We start from the raw sequence: 21,934 nt of genomic DNA, 5'->3' as shown, positions 1-21,934 counted from the left end.
TTTTCTAGAATCTTCCCTAATTTCTCTATTCTACTTAGCATAGTACTAGGTTGGTAATTGGAGTATCCCCAGCAATAGTCATGTTAATTTTTTAAAAATAAAACAGGTGTTACTATCTCTAACCCAGACCTGGTCACCTGTCTGGAGCAAAGAAAAGAGCTCTACAATTTCAAGATACATGAGACAGCAGCCAGACCCTCAGGTAGGTGAGAGTGAATGGAGGAGAGGACACAGGCAAGGAGGCCAAAAGTCAAGAAGGAAGCCAGGCCTTAAAATGTAGTTTGGGAGGCTGAGCACTGTGGCTCATGCCTGTAATCCCTGCACTTTGGGAGGCTGAGGCAGGTGGATCACCTGAGATCAGGAGTTCAAGACCAGCCTAACCAATATAGTGAAACCCTGTCTCTGCTAAAAATACAAAAATTAGCTGGGTGTGGTGGCTTGTGCCTGTAATCCCAGCTACTCAGGATGCTGAGGCAGAGAGAATTGCTTAAAAACCCAGGAGGCAGAGGTTATGCTCAGCTGACATCACGCCACTGCACTCCAGCCTGGGCAGTATCGAGCTAGACTCCATTGCAAAAAATAAATAAGTAAATACATGTAGTTTGGGAAGCTCTGTGACAAAATAATTTCCAAAAAGGCTGCATTTTTTCTCATAGGGTCATCTTATGTCCCATGCTCTTAAATCCAAGAGTTCTGTTTTTCCTTTCGTATCTCCCTTCAAGTTTACAGGGAGAGCCGGTGTCCACTTTATCACTTACAAAGGGCTGCATGGTCTGACTGCTGTTCATTGCTTTTGGGGACCTGGGAATATTTGTATGATTGAAGAGCTCTATGTTAAAGTTTTTTTTGTTTTTTGTTTTTTTCCCAAATACTGTTTTTGCATCATGTCTAAAATGTGTAAGGTGAGTAGTGGACATATTGGGATTTGGTTCAGAAATCCCAGGAACACCAGGGACAGATGTTGCATATTTTCTGCTTGGTGATTTTTAATCCTATAGAGGTTGCAAATGTAATTCTACAAAAAAATTCTTACTCAGCAATTTTATCAGAACAATAAGCATTTTCCTAAATATGAAAAAATGTAATTTTATTTTACTTCAAAATGTTATTGTTTTAATATAAACTGAGATTTGTAATTTAAACTCTACTTTTGCAAGTTTTCAAATTATTTAAAGCATGGGTTTCCAACCTTTGGCTTCCTTGGACCACCACATTGGAAGAAAAATTGTCTCGGCCACACATAAAATACAGTAACATGGCCAGGCATGGTGGCTCACACCTGTAATCCCAGCACTTTGGGAGACCGAGGCAGGCAGATCATGAGGTCAGGAGTTAGAGACCAGCCTGGCAAGCATGGTGAAACCCCATCTCTACTAAAAATACAAAAATTAGCTGGGCATGGTGGTGCATGCCTGTAATCCCAGCTACTTGGGAGGCTAAGGTAGGAGAATTGCTTGACCCCGGGAGGTGGAAGTTGCAGTGAGCTGAGATCGTGCCACAGGCACTCCAGCCTGGGCAACAGAGCAACACTCCATCTAAAAACAAATAAAAATAATAAAAATAATAAAAATTATTCTAACACCAATAATAGCCGATGAACATTAAAAAAAAAAAAAAAAAAAAAGGTTTGCAAATAATTTTTGTGATATCCACCACCACAGATAAGTAAAAATGTCCTCACATTCAAAGGGTTGGCCAGCACTGAATTTCTTAAATGTGCTGTGTCATTAACCAGCTTAGAACATTGCTAAGTGTATATTAAACTCTCAATTGTTACATTATTTCTTAATAACTATTATCTTTTAATTTTGTCTTATTTAGTAGGAAGCCTACTGAAATTCTGTTATTGAAATCTATCTATATATAAAAATGTGTGTTTCACACACACAAACACCTATGTAAGTTTTATATGTGTATAATAAATTCTTTTTTTTTTTTTTTTTTTTGAGATGGAGTCTCGCTCTGTCGCCCAGGCTGGAGTGCAGTGGCCGGATCTCAGCTCGCTGCAAGCTCCGCCTCCCGGGTTTACGCCATTTTCCTGCCTCAGCCTCCCGAGTAGCTGGGACTACAGGCGCCCGCCACCGCGCCCGGCTAGTTTTTTGTATTTTTTAGTAGAGACGGGGTTTCATCGTGTTAGCCAGGATGGTCTCGATCTCCTGACCTCGTGATCCTCCCGTCTCGGCCTCCCAAAGTGCTGGGATTACAGGCTTGAGCCACCGCGCCTGGCCAATAAATTCTTACTTAACTTTGCTGATAGGTTCTTGGAAACAGTAAGCAAAGCAACATATTAAGAAAACTAATTTTACCAGAGTTTAGTTAATACAAGAGATATGTTTGCATGACATATAGCAACATTGTTCATTTAAAGATGCAGTTTTCTTTTTTTTTTTTTTTTTTGAGACGGAGTCTTGCTCTGTCACCCAGGCTGGAGTGCAGTGGCCGGATCTCAGCTCACTGCAAGCTCCTCCTCTCGGGTTCGCGCAATTCTCCTGCCTCAGCCTCCCGAGTAGCTGGGACTACAGGCACCCGCCACTTCGCCCGGCTACTTTTTTGTATTTTTTTAGTAGAGACGGGGTTTCACCGTATTAGCCAGGATGGTCTCGATCTCCTGACCTCATGATCCGCCCGTCTCGGCCTCCCAAAGTGCTGGGATTACAGGCTTGAGCCACCGCGCCCGGCCAAAGATGCAGTTTTCAAGAACCTATTTTGAACATAAAGTGAGGGCTTACTGTACATCTCTGTGCGACCTGGATTTTTCTGATAAATAAAAATTGTATAACTATTAATGTGTACAGTGTAATGATTTGATATGTTTATACGTTGTAAAATAAAATATAGTCAAGTTGATGAACACATCTATTACCTCAGGTAGATAACCAATTTTTTTGTAGTAAGAACAGTTAAAGTCTACTGTTGTAGCAAATTGTAAGCATACATTACAGTGTTACTAACTATAAACAATGCTATTTTGCTGATCTAATGCTGATGTACTTTAGATTTTTCAGAGTTACTCAACTTATAACTAAAAATTGGTATTCTTTGAACATCTCCTTATTTTCCACCCTCAGGCACTAACAATCACCATCAATCAATGTTAAAGTTTTTTTTTGTTTGTTTTATTTTGTTTTTGAGACGGGGAGCCTCACTGTCACCCAGGCTGGAGTGCAGTGGCGTGATATCCACTCACTGCAAGCTCCGCATCTCGGGTTCACCCCATTCTCCTGCCTCAGCCTCCCGAGTAGCTGGGACTACAGGCACTCGCCACCATGCCCGGCTAATTTTGTTTTTATATTTTTAGTAGAGACAGGGTTTCACCATGTTAGCCAGGATGGTCTCTATCTGACCTCGTGATCCACCCACCTCGGCCTCCCAAAGTGCTGGGATTACAGGTGTGAGCCACCGTGCCCAGCCAATCAATGTTAAAGTTGTTTAAGGTTATACTTAAGTTTTACAATTGTGTTTTCTATTACTGTGAAAAATGACACTAAAATTTTCACATTGAATATAGATAACTTATGATAATATGGTACTTTGACAATATTAGTTATTCTAATGAAATAGGTTTCTATTTATTTGTGTCTACTGCAATTTCTGTCATTAATATCTTATTGTATTTAGTGTATACATATTTCATTGGTTAAATTTACTTTGATTACATTTTTTATATTTATACTATTGCAAATGAAAATTGTTTCTTCCTTTTTTGGGAAGGTTTGTTGTTACTATTTGGAAATGCAACAAATATTTTTATGTTGGGCCAGCTCCAGTGACTCATTTCTGTAATCCCAGTACTTTCAGAGGCCAAGGCTGGTGGATCACTTGAGCATAGGAGTTTAAGATGAACCTGGGCAACAGAGTATTAACTCCAAAAATCTGAGATGGGTCTCAGTTAATGTGGAAAGTTTATTTTGCTGGCCAGGCACGGTGGCTCATGACCGTAATCCCAGGACTTTGGGAGGCCGAGGCGGGTGGATCAAGAGATCGAGACCATCCTGGCCAACATGGTGAAACCCCATCTCTACTAAAAACACAAAAAATAGCGGGGCGTGGTGGCACGCACCTATAGTCCCAGCTACTTGGGAGGCTGAGGCAGGAGAATTGCTTGATCCCAGGAGGTGGAAATTACAGTGAACTGAGATTGCACCACTGCACTCCAGCCTGGCGACAGAGCAAGACTCTGTCTCAAAAAAAAAGGAAAAGAAAAAGAAAGAAAAAAAGTTTATTTTGTCAAGGTTGAGGACACATGCCCCTGACACAGCCTTAGGAAGTCTTGATGACATGTACCCAAGGTGGTTTGGGCACAGCTTGGTTTTATACATTTTAAGGAGACATGAGACATAAGTCAATCTATATAAGATGTACATTGGTTCCATCCTGAAAGGCAGGACAACTCAAGCAAGGGATGGGGTTTCTAGGTCACAGTACATGAGAGAGAGACTGCTGTATTCTTTTGAGTTTCTGATTTGCCTGTCCAAAGGAGGCAATCAGATGTCCATTTATCTCAGTGAGCAGAGGGATGACTTTGAATAGAATGGGAGGCAGGTTTGCCCTAGGCAGTTCCCAGCTTGACGGTTTAGCTTAGTGATTTTGGGGGCCCTAAGAGTTCCAAGATTTATTTTCCTTTCACAAGATTATGTATCCTGATGCTTTAATGAATACATTTATTGAGTTTTTGTTTATTTACTCTAGAGTTATATGTATATATACACACACATATATAGGCATGATTATATAATCTCCAAACAGCAGTAATGTTTTTATTTCTTTCCCAAAGCTGGAGAGCTTTGTTCAATCCTTTTCCTTGCCTAATTGTTCTCATACAAGTTTTTAGTAATACGCTAAGATAGAAGTTGTGGCCCTGGAGCAGGCCTGCAGATCTTGGCCTCAGCTGTGGTCTCTGAAGCAGCCCTGTGTCTGTACATTTGAAGGATCTAACAATGATTACAATTTGGCAGGTAAAGAACTCCTTTTGTTCTGTCCTCATGCTGATGAGATTACCTCTGCTTTTGATGGTTGTGTTACCAGAGATTTGGACAGTCATGGATTCTTTCTAGGCCCTGGAAAGATTAAATTTCCTTGAGGACATTATCTGTATGGCAGGCAGTAAGGTAGGGTTTTGAAGTTTGTCTGCATATGATAGGCCAAGTACCAGGTGTATGAATGGGTTTGGCTTCTACTGACTACTGGGGAACAGTTTTCACAGGTCTCTCTGAGTCCGTGAGTATGTACAACTGGCCATGGACTGTGACTGTGAGGGCTAGAACTGAGTCACATGGCTGCTGCAGGGACCATAGCTAAGGCCAAGATCTGTAGGCCTGCCTCCAGGGCCATGGCTGCGTGTGTCTCCTGGCAGTCTCTTGATAGGAAGGACCACTTGTGTACTCTAGCTGAGAGGAGTTTGAGACAGGTTGCAGAACTGCTTCAGCATCCTTAATAAGACCAAGCTTAGTGTACCATGTTTTGTCTGCAGCCATGTCTATGGGCTCTTGAGTTGGCCACCTGGGTGAGGGCCTGCTTTTTCCAAATACCCCTACTTGATTTTTGGCTCCACTGAGGTTTCACAATCCTAACCAAAGGCAAGTACCTTTCTACTTAGGTTTTCTGTGAATTTACTACTTAACATATCGGTGGCTCAAGCCTGTAATCCCAGCACTTTGGGAGGCTGAGGCGGGCGGATCACAAGGTCAGGAGATCGAGACCACAGTGAAACCCCGTCTCTACTAAAAATACAAAAAATTAGCCGGGCGCGGTGGGGGGCGCCTGTAGTCCCAGCTACTCAGGAGGCTGAGGCAGGAGAATGGCGGGAACCCGGGAGGCGGAGCTTGCAGTGAGCCGAGATCGCGCCACTGCACTCCAGCCTGGGCAACAGCGTGAGACTCCGTCTCAAAAAAACAAACAAACAAACAAAAAACATATTTATTCTGTGAGTTTACTACTTAACATATCTTACCTAAGTGGAATCATACACTGTCACTTTGTTAGTGTCTTCACTTAAAATAATGGCTTTAAGATTTATCCTTATTGTAGCCCCTGACAAGATATTTTCATCTGAAGCTAAAGAATATTTCATTGATGTATAAGCCACATCTTTTTAAATCATTCATCTGTTAAGGGACATTTCAATTTTTTTTTTCCTTTTTTACTTTTGTAAATGATATGGTTTGGATCTGTGTCCTCATTCAAATCTCATGTCAAATTGCAATCCCTAATGTTGGAGGTGGGGCCTGGTGGGAGGTGATGGGATGATAAGGTTGACTTTTCACGAATGGTTTAGCACCAGCCCCTTTGATACTGTCTTTGCCATAGTGAGTTTGTTCTCCTGAGATCTCACTTTTTAAAAGCATGTGGCACCTCTCCTTTCACTGTCTCTTGCTCCTGCTCCCACCATGTGAGGTGACTCACTCCTTATTTGCTTTCTACCATAATTGGAAGCTTTTTGAGGCCTCACCAGAAACAGAAGCTGCTATGCTTCCTGTACAGCCTGCAGAACCATGAGCCAGTTAAACCTTTTTCTTTAAAAAAAAAAAAAAAAATTACCTAGTCTCAGGTATTTATAGCAATGCAAGAATAAACTAAAACAGTGAATATTGCTGCAGTAAACATAGATGTGCAAATATTTCTGTCAGATACGCTTTGCATATTTTGAGTAAGATGCTCAGAAGTAGAATTAGTGGGTCATAGAATAACTTCATTTTTTTTTTTGGAGGAATCCCCTTACATTTTTTAGGGGGCTGTATCACTTTCTTCCTACCAACAATGCACAAGGGTTTCAATTCATCTACATTCTTTACATTTGTCATCTTTTGTTCGCTTGATGTTGGCCATTCTAATTAATACATGATAATACCTCATTGTGGTTTTGCTTTACATTTTTCTAAAGATTAAAAATTTTTCAATAATTGCTTGCTATGTGTATTTATTCTTTGGAGAAACATTTTCATCTGTTCATTTGTTAATCATGTTACTCTGTTGATTTTTTAGAGTCTATTCTGGGTGTTAATGTCTGTCAAATGTATACTTTTTACTTTTTTTTTCTTAGTTGGGACTCTGACTAAATGTTAATTTTAATGTGCAGAGATAAATTTAATGTAGTCCCATTTTTCTGTGTTTTTAAATGTGTTACTCATGTAGTTGATGTTATATGCAAGAAAACATTGCCAAGACCAATGTCATAATCTTTCTTCCTGTATTTTCTTCTAAAAATTGTAGAGTTATGCTTCTTACATTTAAATATTTAATTTATTCAAGATAGTTTTTGTATATGGTTCAGGATTTTAAATTTTTATGAGTACACAGTAGCTTTATGTATCTATGGGTTACATGAGATATTTTGATGTAGACATGAAATGCATAAAAATTATATCAGGATAAATGGGTATTCATTACCTCAAGTGTTTATTCTTCGTTTTATAGACAACCTAACTACATTCTTTTAGTTATTTAAAAATGTACAATTAAGTTGCTTTTGACTATAGTCACTCTGTGTACTAGCAACTACTAAATCTTACTCTTTCTAATTATTTTTCTACCCATTAATCTTCCCCACTTCCCCCAAACCCCCACTACACTTTCCAGCCTCTGGCAACAATCCTTCTGTTCTCTGTCTCTATGAATTAATTTAATTTTTGCTCCAGCAAATGTGTGAGAACATGCAACATTTACCTTCATGTGCCTGGCTTATTTTTCTTAACATAATGGCCTCTAGTTCCATCCATGTTGTTGAAGATGATGGGATCTTGTTCTTTTTTATTATTGAAAAGTACTTTGTTATGTATGTGCACCACATTTACTTTGTCCATTCATGTAATGATAGACACTTAGGTTGCTTCTAAATTTTGGATAATGTGAACACTGCTGCAATAAAAATGGAGGTGCAAATATCTCTCTGATGTCCTGATTTCTTTTCTTTTATGTACATACCTATGAATGGGATTGCTGGATAATATAGTAGCTTTATTTTTCATTTTTTGAGGAACTCTAAACTGTTCTCCATAGTCATTGTACTAATTTACATTCCCACCAAGAGAGTGCTAGAGTTCACTTTCACTTTTCTCCACATCCTCACCAGTATTTGTTAATTGCCTGACTTTTGGATAAAAGCCATTGTAACTGGGGTGAGATAATATCTCATTGTCGTTTTGATTTGCACTTCTCTGAGATAAATGATGTTGAGCACAGTGTCATATGGCTTTTTGTTATTTATATGCTCTCTTTTGAGAAATGTCTATCCAAATTTTTTCTTATTTATCATCAGATTTTAACCTATAGAGCTGTTTGTGTGCCTTATGCATTCTTGTTATTAATTCCTTTTCTTCTTTTTTTTTTTTTTGAGACGGAGTCTCGCTCTGTCGCCCGAGCTGGAGTGCAGTGGCCCGATCTCGGCTCACTGCAAGCTCCGCCTCCCGGGTTCACGCCATTCTCCTGCCACAGCCTCCCGAGTAGCTGGGACTACAGGCGCCCGCCACCTCGCCCTGCTAGTTTTTTGTATTTTTTAGTAGAGATGGGGTTTCACCCTGTTAGCCAGGATGGTCTTGATCTCCTGACCTCGTGATCCGCCCATCTCGGCCTCCCAAAGTGCTGGGATTACAGGCTTGAGCCACCGCGCCCGGCCATTAATTCCTTTTCTTATGGGCAGTTTCCAGATATTTACTCCCATTTTGTGTGTTGTCTCTTCGCTTTGTTGATTGTTTCTTTTCTTTTTTTTTTTTTCTTTTTTTTGAGACAGAGTCTTGCTCTTTCGCCCGGGCTAGAGTGCAGTGGCGCGTTCTCAGCTCACTGCAAGCTCTGCCTCCTGGGTTCACGCCATTTTCCTGCCTCAGTCTCCTGAGTAGCTGGGACTACAGGCACCTGCCACCGCGACCGGCTAATTTTTTGTATTTTTAGTAGAGATGGGGTTTTATTGTGTTAGCCAGGATGGTCTTAATCTCCCGACCTTGTGATCCGCCCACTTTGGCCTCTCAAAGAGCTGGGATTACAGGCGTGAGCCATCGCGCCGGGCCTGTTGATGTTTCATTTGCTGTTTAGAAGCTCTTTAACTGATGTGATTCCATTTGTTCATTTTTGCATTGGCTGCCTGTGCTTGCGGGGTATTATTCAAGACATCTTTGTCCGGTTTAATTTCCTGGAGAGTTTCATCAATTTTTTTTTGTAGTAGTTTCATAGTTTCATGTCTTAGATTTGTCTCTAATCCATTTTGATTTATTTTTTCTTTTTAGATGGCAAGAGATATGGGTCTAGTTTCATTCCTCTGAATATGGATATTCAGTTTTTGTAACACAATTTGTTGAAGAGATTCCCCCATTATATTGAGGCAGGAAAATAGGATCTGGAGGCAGGGAACATAAGACCAATTCATGAAAGAAATCAGGCACATTCCTCAGCCCTGGGCTCAACACAAACAGGCCCAGTGCAAACACATCCCACCATATATCTCTCAACTTCCTGAGCCCAGTACAAACACATCCCACCATATATCTCTTAACTTCCTGAGCCCAGTACAAACACCACCTGGAAAATCCCTGATAAGGACACAGCCGTTTGTGGTTTTACAGAAAGCGTGGGAACCAATAGAAAAACTACTAAATGTATAACTTAAAATGTAAACCAATTGTAATGCTGTAACCAAAAGAATTCCCTTGTTCCTCTGTAACTTTACGTAACCTATTTACATCGGGCTATAAAAAGCAAGCACTCGCATTGTTCGGGGCCCTCTTGTATGCTGTGGAATGGAGGGACCAAGTTCGAACTTGCAGTAAACGATCCTTGCCGCTTGGCTTTGACTCTGGACTCTGGTGGTCTTCTTTGGGGAGCAAACGGTCTGGGCATTACATTCACACTTCAGCTATGACAGGAAATACCCTTTCCATAGGGTGTAGGCCATAAATAACTTTGTAATTTTATTTAATCCTCTACATTTACATAGGGCATACCCGAAGTAACCAGTGGAATCTTCTAGGGGGTATTTAAACTCCCAAAAATTCTGTAATGGAGCCTTTGAGCCCTACGCTTGGGCTTTTTCCCACACTGTGGATTGTACTTGCATTTTCAACAAATCCCTTCATGCCTTCCTTGCTTTGTTTGTGTGTTTTGTCCAATTCCTTGTTAAAGACATGTACAGCTGGTAACATGTATTTTGGCGAGCCAGCCAGGAGGAAGAAGTAAGCCCAATGTTTGGGTTTCATTTTTCTCCCTTTCCTTTCTGCTCCATACAGGGGCTTTCTCTTTTCCTTTCCAACTTGGAACCCTTGGTGGGAAGCACCTAAACATGGAGGCAACTGCGGGTTTCTGGCCATGGCCTGTGAAACTAATGGGTTTCCATGAGGAGAAGCCTGACTGCCACCTCCAGGATTTAAGGAATCCAGATTTAAGGAATCCAGGATTTAAGGAATCCAGATTTAAGGAATCTGGGTCTTTTTCTTTCTTTTTTTTTTTTTTTCCTTTATTTCTTTCTCAGTCTTTAAGTGGCTGTTTATAATTGCCCTGCCCAGAAGAGGGAATGACTTTTTCTTTATCTTTTCTGAATGTGGTCCCCGATCCCTATGTATGATGCAGTTCGGAGCAAACTTGCACATGTTTCAAGAGACTTAAACCTTCTTATGCTAAATTCTTCCCTTATAGTACTCAACTGGCTGAGGAACAAAAAGGCCCACCCAGAATCCAGTTCTCATTACAGTTCATGGCTATTTTTATAACGCTTATAGTATGCTCTGGAGGTGCCCACCTAAGGTCAGAGACATCTGACACTAAGATCGGATCCACAGGAGGATACTCTGTGGGTCCTGCAGACCTCAGCTTACCCAAAGGGGACGTTCTCGGCAGATGTTCTGAGGTCAAGTACTAAACCCTCCTTAGAATTTTCTTATAGTTGCAATGCTGTTTGGCCCCAACATTGTTTGGAATCTGGAGTTTACTGTTGAATGGAAAAGTGGAATGACATTGTATGTATGGAGGCTTTTGTACTGTGATTCCAAGCGGGGGCCTGGTTAATGTGTGATACCCTCCTTTGGTATGGTTTGGTCACAGTGCTCTTTGGATTCTGGGGAGGTTTGGCCTTTAAAAATCAAACTACCATGGAGACTGCTTTACCCAGAATTTTGGTTCACAGCCTTCACTGGATTATATACTGGGGCAAAGTAAAACCAGCAAGTTTCTATTTCTGTCTCATGGCTAAGGTTCCAAGCTATTGAGTCTTCATTTATGTGTGTTCATACATGTCTAGATGTCTTTATTTGCATGCACACTTACTGTTATATGTTATGTCTACCAAATTGGCTTACAAGTAAAAGAACGCTCATAAATTAATAAGTCTGAGCAATTTTCAAGTTCATGTGACTTAAAGTACAACTTTACTAAACAAGCTAGCTTTAAAAGTATTGGTGGACTAAAAATAGAAATGCCTTCATAATTGTCAGCATACATTTTGTCTGAATTTTATGTTTGTCTTTGCTAAATATTTTTAAATGTCAGTGTTAATTCAAGCTGGGAGCTGCTTAGGTTGAGCCTGCCTTCTATTCTATCCGAAGTCTTACTGAGATAAATGCGTATCTGATTGCTTCCTTTGGAAAGGATAATCGGAAACTCTAAAGAATTCAACTGTTTGCCTCCCACCTAGCTGTAATCTGAAAGCCCCCAAGCCTCCTCCTCATGTTGAGTTGTCCTGCCTTTGTGGACCAAACCAATGTTCATTTTACATATGTCAATTAATATCTCATTTCTCCCGTGTTAAAAGTAAATAACTAAGAACAGTGAATAAGATAATTGTTTTAGGTAAACTTTTTGTTTAAATTAAAACCATAAAGTTATTTTTAATGCTCACTTAATAGCTGTGTCATTTCCAATTAAGAAAAGGGCTATGATATGGGAAATATGTTTCTAAAATTGTGGAATTGTCCATATCCAATAGTTTAGGATTTTTTGTATTTTAGGGTTTCATTAAAGTTTTAGGTTTCTATTTAACATGTAATTCTGTATACCAAATGTACCAGAAAGGGTTATGTTATTCATGAAAAAAAGAGAATAATTTTGTCTAATTCAATAGTTACCTAAAAGTTGGTTCAAATTACAGATTTAAAAAGGTTATTCATAAAACAATGTAGTAAGGAATCATTAGACGAAAAATGTGGAAAAAGTTTAAATAATAAAATATTTTTTAAAACCTGATAAAGAATTGGAGACATTTGGCTAATTGAACATTTTCATAAAGCTGTTAGTTTTGATTAAAGTAAAATAAAAAGTATTGTAAAAATGCATCAGCAGTTTGGCAATTTTTTAAAAAAATATAGTTAAGCATGAACCTGGATATAATGTAAAGGCAAATTTCACATACATGCTTGTTTCCTAATGCCTGGCTTTTTGGATGGATCAGAGGGCCCCTGAAAACATTCAGAAAGGAGGTAAATGGGATTATTTGACATGTTTAGGTACATGTGATTGCTAAAATGATGTTCAATCTTCTTTAGGTTATATTTTTGTGAATAATACTAATATATGTTCCAAAATTGTATGAGCTTTCTAAAGTAGTATATGCTATCAATTATAATTATGGTTATTATGTTATTGTAAACTGCAGAAATAATCAAATTTCTTTGTATAAAGCTACTAACCTACTAACCCAAGTAAAACAAAAATTAAATACCAAAAAAAAAACTTTGTCAAATTTTCATGTTAAACCAGGTGATACTAAAATTGTTTAAAATAGTTTATAACCGGCCGGGCGCGGTGGCTCAAGCCTGTAATCCCAGCACTTTGGGAGGCCGAGACGGGCGGATCACGAGGTCAGGAGATCGAGACCATCCTGGCTAACACGGTGAAACCCCGTCTCTACTAAAAAATACAAAAAACTAGCCGAGCGCGCTGGCGGGCGCCTGTAGTCCCAACTACTCGGGAGGCTGAGGCAGGAGAATGGTGTGAACCCGGGAGGCGGAGCTTGCAGTGAGCTGAGATCCGGCCACTGCACTCCAGCCTGGGCGACAGAGCGAGACTCCGTCTCAAAAAAAAAAAAAAAAGTTTATAACCAATACTTAATCCCATATTCCTAGGAATACAATTAAAGTTTAAGGTACATTTGTTCACCTGGTGGGCCATTTAAACATTTTATAAAGGGATTTCATTCCGTTGTTATTTTCAATGCATGTTTTCTGGTTGTATAAAAGCTTTCCTATGCAAGGAGGCTGAGATTATTATGCTACATATACTTCCACCAGGTAAAAAAGCTTTTTATGGTTTAAATCTTATGAGAACATTGGAGAAAAACTGTCCTTGCCACCCACACTACAACAAAATGTCAGGACTTTGGGCTTTGGGTTAATGGGTTTTGAGAAGGGCCCCTCCACATTTTTGGAACCGTGCACCCACTGGAACCCTTGAGGTGAAGCTAACCAGGGAAATTTCTCCCACGAAGAGGGCATCCTTGATGTAAACAGCTTTTCCCAAGTTCACAAATTAAAACTTCTATCATAAAACTCTTGCCTTTGAATTTTTTTCTTTCTTATGCCTCTACAAACATTAAAAGTAGAAAAGGGGTCTGTTAAGTGCATTTATGGGGTATACTTCTATTTGTGAAGGAGTTTGCAGCCAGCCTTATACATGGATAAGCTTATACTTTGATAAATAAAAGATGAAAGCCCAGTCAGCGTAAGTAAGAAACTTCAGTGATACATACACTGCCTCATAATCAGTCCAAAAACAAAACGTTGGTTCATTCCTGTTAACCCACACCATGGGTTAAAGATAACGTTGCCAGGAGGCCTTCACTCTTCTAGAGGAGCATCATTTGTTAGGTCCTTTTCCGTGGTTTAAAGTAAAAGAAGCAATGGTTAAAAAGGTATCCCTCATGATAGGCTCTATAGCAAATTCTACTGTAAAGGCTACAGTTATGCAGTAGACTTTAAATTCTTTTGTGAAAGTTATAATAGAATTGACTAAACAGAGAAGTACCTGTGCAGCTGCTGGCACTTGTTGTGGCTTATGGAGAAATACATCAGATGAAGATTATAGACATTCACTGGTAGGGGATTAACAAATTGCTTAGTTAAGTAAGTAAACTCTTTATCTGGCTCATTCTTTGATTTATTTAATTTTACAAGGTTTGGTTAATGGAAACCTTGAGTAAGGAGCATACTGTGAACTCTTGGTGTTTTCCTCCCAATAGTCATAATAGTAGTCTCCCTGTGTGCTGTATTCTCTCAAAGGTTTAAATGCTTGCATGCAGCCATCTCTAGGATGTCATACGGTCTCTCTTCAACTATAGTAACAGGAGCTAAAAGAAATGTGCAACCATGAGAACACCGTAACCTATAAATAATGTGCTGAGACCAGAAATCCAAAATGATGGTAACTGAGAGTGGCTCAAAGGCCCTAAATTTTGGACACACTGTAATCTAAGTGAGAACCTAACCAAAAAGGGGGAATTTTGTTTTGTTTTGTTTTGAGATGGAGTCTCACTCTGTCACCCAGACTGGCGTGCAGTGGTGTAATCTTGGCTCACGGCAATCTGCACCTCCCAGGTTCAAGCAGTTCTTTGCCTCAGCCTCCCAAGTGACGGGGATTACAGGCACCTGCCACCATGCCCGGCTAATTTTTTTATTTTTAGTAGAGATGGGGTTTCACCATTTTGCCCAGGCTGATCTTGAACTCCTGACCTCGTGATCCACCTGCCTCAGCCTCCCAAAGTGCCGGGGTTACAGGCTTAAGCCACTGTGCATGGCCAAGGGGGAAGTTTTTAAACAAAATTCTGGGATGCCATTGTTTTGGACTAAGCTCATACACTAGGCCCCAACAGACCAAACCAAAATGGAGTTGTTTGTGCCAAGACTTTAAGGAAACACATAAATTCTAGAACAAACCAGGTTTTTTTTTTGTCCTGCAAATCTCTGTAACAAACATTCCTAACAGCATAGGTATCCACCCCCATTATATCTTTTAATCAAATACATTTGCTGTTGCATAGAGACCATCAAGTTTCAGATGATCATGCAATGAAAGCTCCAGCCAGTTCCAGGTAAAAACACACCCCTGGCAATCAAGAAACTACCCTGTCTCCACTAGACAGAACAGAGCCAGGAGTACTGTGATCTCCAATAGGCGGGGACTACATCCCAAGCCAGCATAAAGCAGTTACAGAAAGAAAAAGACCATTGATCCCACTGCCTCCTATAAAGATTTATGAGGATCACATATCTTGGGGGAGATGAGGCAGGAAAACAGGGTCTGGAGGCAGGGACCATAAGGCCAATTCACACTTTAGCTATAACAGGAAATATCCTCTCCACGGGCGCTGTAAATAACTAACTTTACTTCACCCTCTCCATTTACATAGGGCATACCCAAAGTAACCAATGGAATCCTCTAGGTGGTATTTAAGCTCCCAAAAATTCTGTAACCGGGCCTTTGAGCCACTATGCTCGGGCTTGCACTTTGGAGTGTACTTTCATTTTCAATAAATTCTTTTATTCCTTCCTTGCTTTGTGCATTTTGTCCAATTCTTTGTTCAAGATGCCAAGGACCTGGACACTTTCTACCAGTAACAATATATTCCTGACAGCTTTGTCAAAAAGAAGTTTGCTGTAGTATGGATTTATCTCTGCGTTCTCTCTACTGTTTTACTGATCAGTTTTATGCTGTTTTAATTATGGTAGCTCTGTTGTATCATTTAAATTCAAATACTATGATTCCTCCAGTTTCTTTTTTCGTACAACGGCTTTGGCTATTTTGAGTCATTTATGGTTCTGTCTACATTATAAGATTGTTTTTCCTATTTCTGTGAAGAATGTCATTCATGCTTTGACAGGAATTGCATTAAATCTGTAGATTGTTTTGGGTAGTATGAAAATTTTAATAACGCTGATCTTTCCTATTCATGAACATAAAATATCTTTCCTTTTTTTTCTCTTGCTTAATTTCTTGCATTGATGTTTTATAGTATTCATCATAGAGATCCTTCACGTCTTTGGTTAAGTTCATTCCTGGTATTTAATTTGTGGCTATTGTAAATGGGATTACTCTCTTGGTTTGATTTTCACATTGTTCACTGTTGGCATGTAGAAACACTAATTTTTTAATCCTATATCTTGACTAAATGTATGAGTTCTAATGGTGTTTTAGTGAAGTAGGTTTTTCAAATATAAGACCGCATCATATGCAAAGTTCTTTTTTTGTGACAGATTTTTTGTTTCTATATGTCTCTTTTGTCTGATATTGAAGGGGGCCAGCCCCTCCACAACCTGTGGGTGTTTCTCGTCAGGTGGGACTAGAGACTGAGAAAAGAAATAAGAGACAGAGACAAAGTATAGAGAAAGAAAAGTGGGCCCAAGGGACCGGCGCTCAGCATACGGAGGACCTGTGCTGGCACTGGCCTCTGAGTTCCCTCAGTATTTAGTGATCATTATTATCTCTACCATCTCGGAGAGGGGGATGTGGCAGGACAATAGGGTAATAGTGGGGAGAGGGTCAGCAGGAAAACATGTGAACAAAGGTCTCTGTGTCATAAATAAGTTTAAGGAAAGGTGCTATGCCTTGATGTGCAAACACACCAACATCTCGGTGCAATAAAAAGCAGTATTGCCGCCAGCATGTCTCACCTTCAGTCCTAAGGTGGTTTTCTCCTATCTCAGTAAATAGAACAGACAATCGGGTTTTACACCAAGACTTTGTATTCCCAGGGACGAGCAGGAGACATATGCCTTCCTCTTATCTCAGCCGCAAAGAGGCCTTCCTCTTTCACTAATCCTCCTCAGCACAGACCCTTTACGGGTGTCGGGCTGGGGGACGGTCAGGTCTTTCCCTTCCCACGAGGCCATATCTCAGGCTATCGCATGGGGAGAAACCTTGGACAATACCTGGCTTTCCTGGGCAGAGGTCCCTGTGGCCTTCTGCAGTGTATTGTGTCCCTGGGTACTTGAGATTAGAGAATGACAATGACTTTTAACAAGCATACTGCCTTCAAGCATTTTTTTTAAACAAAGCACATCCTGCATAGCCCTAAATCCATTAAACCTCGAGTCTTGCAGCACGTCTTGCAGCACGTCTCTGCAAGCACAGGGTTGGGGCTAGGGTTACAGATGAACAGCATATCAAGGCAGAAGAATTTCTCTTAGTACAGAACAAAATGGAGTTTCTTATGTCTACTTCTTTCTACATAGACACAGTAACAGTCTGATCTCTCTTTCTTTTCCCCACAAATATAGCCACTCCTACACTTTTTTAGTTATTGGCATGGAATATTCTTTTTCATCTTTGAACCACTAATTCCCAGTGTGGGAATAATGATACCAATCCTTTCATGAGAATAGAGCTCTCATAACCTAATAGCTTCTTAAGGGGCTGACTTCTTCATTTTCTCACCATGGCAGTTAAATATTAACATAAATTTTGGAGGGACACTCAAACAATAGCAATGTGTGTTTATTGGATAAGTAAATGTTTTTCTGTTTAAAGTAATTATTGACAAGAACTTATTACTGCTATTTTGTTCATTGTTTTCTGACCATTTAGTAGTTTCTATGTTTTAATTCTTTCATGCTTTCTTCCCTTGCATTTTCTTGAATTTTTGTTTTTGTTTTTGTTTTTGTTTGTTATATGCTTTAATTCTTTTTCTTTTGCGTGTATTTACTACCGTTTTTATTTTAATTTCCAAGACACTTACGTAAAACTTCTCATAGTTATAAAAGTCTAGTTTGAGATAACAATGTAACTTCTTTTTTTGTACAGATAGGGTCTTCCTTTGTTACTCAGGCTGTAGTGCAGTACATTCACAGCTCAATGCAGCCTTGACCTCCCCGAACTCAAGCAATCTTCCCATGTTACCCTCCTGAGCAGCTGGGACTACAAGCGCAAGTCTGGCTACTTTTTTGGTACTCTATGTAGAGACAGGGTTTTGCCATGTTGCTCAGGTTGGTCTTGAACTCCTGGGCTCAAGCACTCCACCTGCCTTGGCCTCTCAAAGTGCTAGGATTACATGAATGAGACATCACACCCAGTGCTGCTTTAAAAAAAAAAAAAAACTAGCTTTGTGAGATCCTTATTTTATTTTATTCTTGTATTTATTTTAGAGACAGAGTCCTGCTATATTGACCAGGCTGGTTTTGAACTCCAGATCTCAAGCAAAAGTTAACTTCTATGTGTAGAAATATTAAACAATTTTCCTTCCTTTAAAACACTATTTATGTCACCCTTTACATTTTTTTATATTGTGTACCTGTTAACAAATATACTGAAGCTGTATGTGTTCTAATGCTTTTTTTGTGGCTTTTATGTCAGAGTTAAAAGTGATTTATGCTCCATAATTAGTTATATAGCCTTCTATGTATATATGTTTTCCAGTAAGATTTGTACTTTTATGTTTTCTTGCTGTAAGTTAGGATTCCATCCTTACAACTTGAAAAATTCTCTTTAACATTTTTTTGTAAGACAGGTCTAGTGATTATAAATTCCCTCAACTTATTTTTTGATCTGAGAATATCTTGATTGATACTTCATTTGTCAACGACAGCTTCGTCAGGTGTAGTCTCCTTATTTGTCAGAGTTTTTTCTTTTTCTCTGTTCATTTGCACTTTAAATATATGGTCTCACTTCTATGTGGCTTGCATTGTTTCTGCTGAGCAATTTACGGATAACTTTATGGATGTTCCCTTGTATGAGAAGAATCTCTTTTTCTTGCTTCTTTTAAGAATCTCCCATTGTCTTTGAATTTTTGGCAGTTTAATTATAATTGTGTCCTGGGCAATTTTTTATTAGGTTCTTCTTGCTACAGATATTTTGAGCCTCAGAAAACTGAATGTCTTCCAAGATTGGGAAAAATTTAACACATTATATCTTTAAACAATTTAAAAAAGTTTTCTCTCTTTTGAACCTCCTAAAATATGTACCTTTTTATGGTTTATTATATAGTGTGGATCCCAAATGCTTTATTCACACTTTTATTTTTTTAAAAATTCTAATAAGAAACTTTCAAATGACTTAAGTTTGCTGGGGTGTTTTTTTTTTTGTATAGCTGAGTCTCCTGTTAAAACTTTCTCTTAAATTGTTTTTTCTTTTTTTTTTTTTATTATACATTAAGTTCTAGGGTACATGTACACAATGTGCAGGTTTGTTACATATGTATTACATGTGCCATGTCGGTGTGCTGCACCCATTAACTCGTCATTTACATTAGGTGTATCTCCTAATGCTATCCCTCCCGCCTCCCCCCTCCCCACAATAGGACCCGGTGTGTGATGTTCCCCTTCCTGTGTCCAAGTGATCTCATTGTTCAATTCCCACCTATGAGTGAGAACATGCAGTGTTTGGTTTTCTGTTCTTGTGATAGTTTGCTGAGAATGATGGTTTCCAGCTGCATCCATGTCCCCACAAAGGACACGAACTCATCCTTTTTTATGGCTGCATAGTATTCCATGGTGTATATGTGTCACATTTTCTTAATCCAGTCTGTCACTGATGGACATTTGGGTTGATTCCAAGTCTTTGCTATTATGAATAGTGCCGTAATAAACATACGTGTGCATGTGTCTTTATAGCAGCATGACTTATAATCGTTTGGGTATATCCCCAGTAATGGGATGGCTGGGTCAAATGGTATTTCTAGTTATAGATCCTTGAGGAATTGCCACACTGTTTTCCACAATGGTTGAACTAGTTTACAGTCCCACCAACAGTGTAAAAGTGTTCCTATTTCTCCACATCCTTTCCAGCACCTGTTGTTTCCTGGCTCCGATGCACTTAACTGCAATATCAGCAGAAATCTCATCAGTCCAGAGATCCAATAGAAGAAGATATTTACCTCCCCAAATTAGTTTCTAATGACTGAAAGAGGTATTTGCTCCTTCAGATGCAAGGACATCCTTAATGGATCATGAAGGATCAGGCAAATATAACACTACCAAAGGAAAATAAAAATGCTCCAGTAACCAATTACAATAAAACACAGATCTAAAAAATGACTAACAAAGAATTCCAGATAATCTTAAAGCATCTTACCAGCCTGACCAACATGGTGAAACCCTCTTTCTACTAAAAATACAAAAATTAGCCAGTTGTGGTGGTGCACACCTGTAGTCACAGCTACTTTGGAGGCTGAGGCAAAAGAATCGCTTGAATCTGGAGGGTGGAGGTTGCAGTGAGTTGAGATCACCCCACACCGCACTCTAGCCTGAGCAACAGAGTGAGACTGTCTAAAAAAAAAAATAAAAGCTCAGTAAGATGCAAAAGTACACAGATTACCAATTTTTTTTGCAACAATGCATGAACAGAATCACAATTATAATACAAAAAAACCATTATAATTTATATATTGTTTTTATAAGATATATCAGAATATCTATTTTAAAATGAAATAATATTGTATATATATGTCACATTTTAAAAATCTGATACTAATCTGTAAAGGGACATTTGTGTTGTTTCCAGGAATTGTCTTTTGTAGATAATAATAAATGAACATGTGTGTGTAAATATCTATTTAAAGTCCTGCTTTAAATATTTTTGGGATATTTTGGATACAATGATGTAGTACCATGTATATTTTCAGATGTTTGTTTCCTGAGCCTTCCAAAAAATGATTGCCAAGACCAGTGTGTGAAACCTTTATCATATACTGTTAGATTTCATATATGTGTAAGATCATGTGGTACTTGTCTTGGTGAATCTGGTTTATTTCACTTAATGTAATGGCCTCCAGGTTCATCCACACCCTTGCAAATATCAAACTTTTATTGTCTTTTGTAACTGAATAGTATTTTGTTGTGTATCTGTACTAGATTTTCTTTATCATCTGGTTTTCAATAATTGGATTGATTCCATATCTTAGCTATTATAAATAGTATTGTAATAAACATGGGAGTCTCTTTGACATACTGATGTTGTTGTTTTTTAGCTACAAAGAAAATAGAACTTTTATATGCTCCAGCAATTGTGTTTAATTAAAAAACTAAAAATAGAACTAACATGCTTCAGCAGTCCTGTTTTATTAAAAAATAAATAGAACTAACATATGACCCAACAATTTGAATTTTGTGTGTGTGTGTTTGTGTGTAGTCATCAATGTTTTATTGTCTAGGTGATGAGTCAAAGAAACAGTCTAAATTATCATATATTGATTATTTAAATATGTTATCCTGTGATGCTTTTTTTCCTGTAATGGCTCTACTAACTTACAGTTTTACAACTGTATTTGTTTCCTTTTCTATACATTCTCACTAACAATTGTTAGTCTTTATTTATTTATTTATTTATTTGAGATGGAGTCTTACTCTGTCACCCAGGCTGGAGTGCAGTGGTGTGATCTTGGCTCCCTGCAACCTCTGCCTCCTGGGTTCAGGCAGTTCTCCTGCCTCAGCTTCCCAAGTAGCTGGGACTACAGGTGTATACTGCCATGTCCGGCTAATTTTTTTTTTTTATTTTAGTAAAGACGGGTTTCATCATGTTGCTCAGGCTGGTCTCGAACTCCTGAGCTCAGGCAACCTGCCCATTTTGGCCTCCCAAAGTCCTAGGATTACAGGTGTGAGCCACCACGCCCAGCCAGTCTTTTCAATTACACTCTTTTCAATTACAGTCTTTTCAATAACAGTTGTTCTCACTGGAGTAATGTTTTTTATTGTTGTTGTTGTTATTGTTTTTTATATTGTTTTGTTTTGTTTGTTTTGTTTTGTTTGAGACAGAGTTTTGCTCTAGTTGCCAAGGCTGGAGTGCAGTGACGTGATCTCAGCTCACTGCAACCTCTGCCTCCCAGGTTCAAGTGATTCTCCTGCCTCAGCCTCCTAAGTAGCTGGGACTACAGGTGGCCCATACTGTGCTCATTCTGCCTTTTTAGTAGAGATGAGGTTTCACCATGTTGGCCAGGCTGGTCTTTTTTTTTTTTTTTTTTTTTTGAGACGGAGTCTAGTCTGTCGCCCAGACTGGAGTACAGTGGCGCGATCTCAGCTCACTGCAAGCTCCGCCTCCC

General features: G+C 39.1%; 2 protein-coding genes across 2 annotated transcripts in view; both read left to right on the top strand.

Moving 5' to 3' along the window:
• LOC112427091 (uncharacterized) overlaps positions 1 to 21,934 on the top strand; it is a 79,136-nt gene that overhangs the window by 8,091 nt on the left and 49,111 nt on the right. The gene's annotated exons all lie outside the window — the stretch shown is intronic.
• LOC105483799 (zinc finger protein 718) overlaps positions 1 to 21,934 on the top strand; it is a 42,068-nt gene that overhangs the window by 2,982 nt on the left and 17,152 nt on the right. Inside the window, 1 exon segment of the mRNA XM_011744771.3 lies at positions 107 to 202. Within this exon segment, the coding sequence (XP_011743073.2) occupies positions 107 to 202 (96 nt within the window).

Source organism: Macaca nemestrina, chromosome 3, assembly GCF_043159975.1.
Source record: "Macaca nemestrina isolate mMacNem1 chromosome 3, mMacNem.hap1, whole genome shotgun sequence".
Classification (NCBI taxonomy): Eukaryota; Metazoa; Chordata; class Mammalia; order Primates; family Cercopithecidae; genus Macaca; species Macaca nemestrina.
Note: the sequence above shows the minus strand (reverse complement) of the source record. Positions and strands in the feature narration are given on the sequence as shown.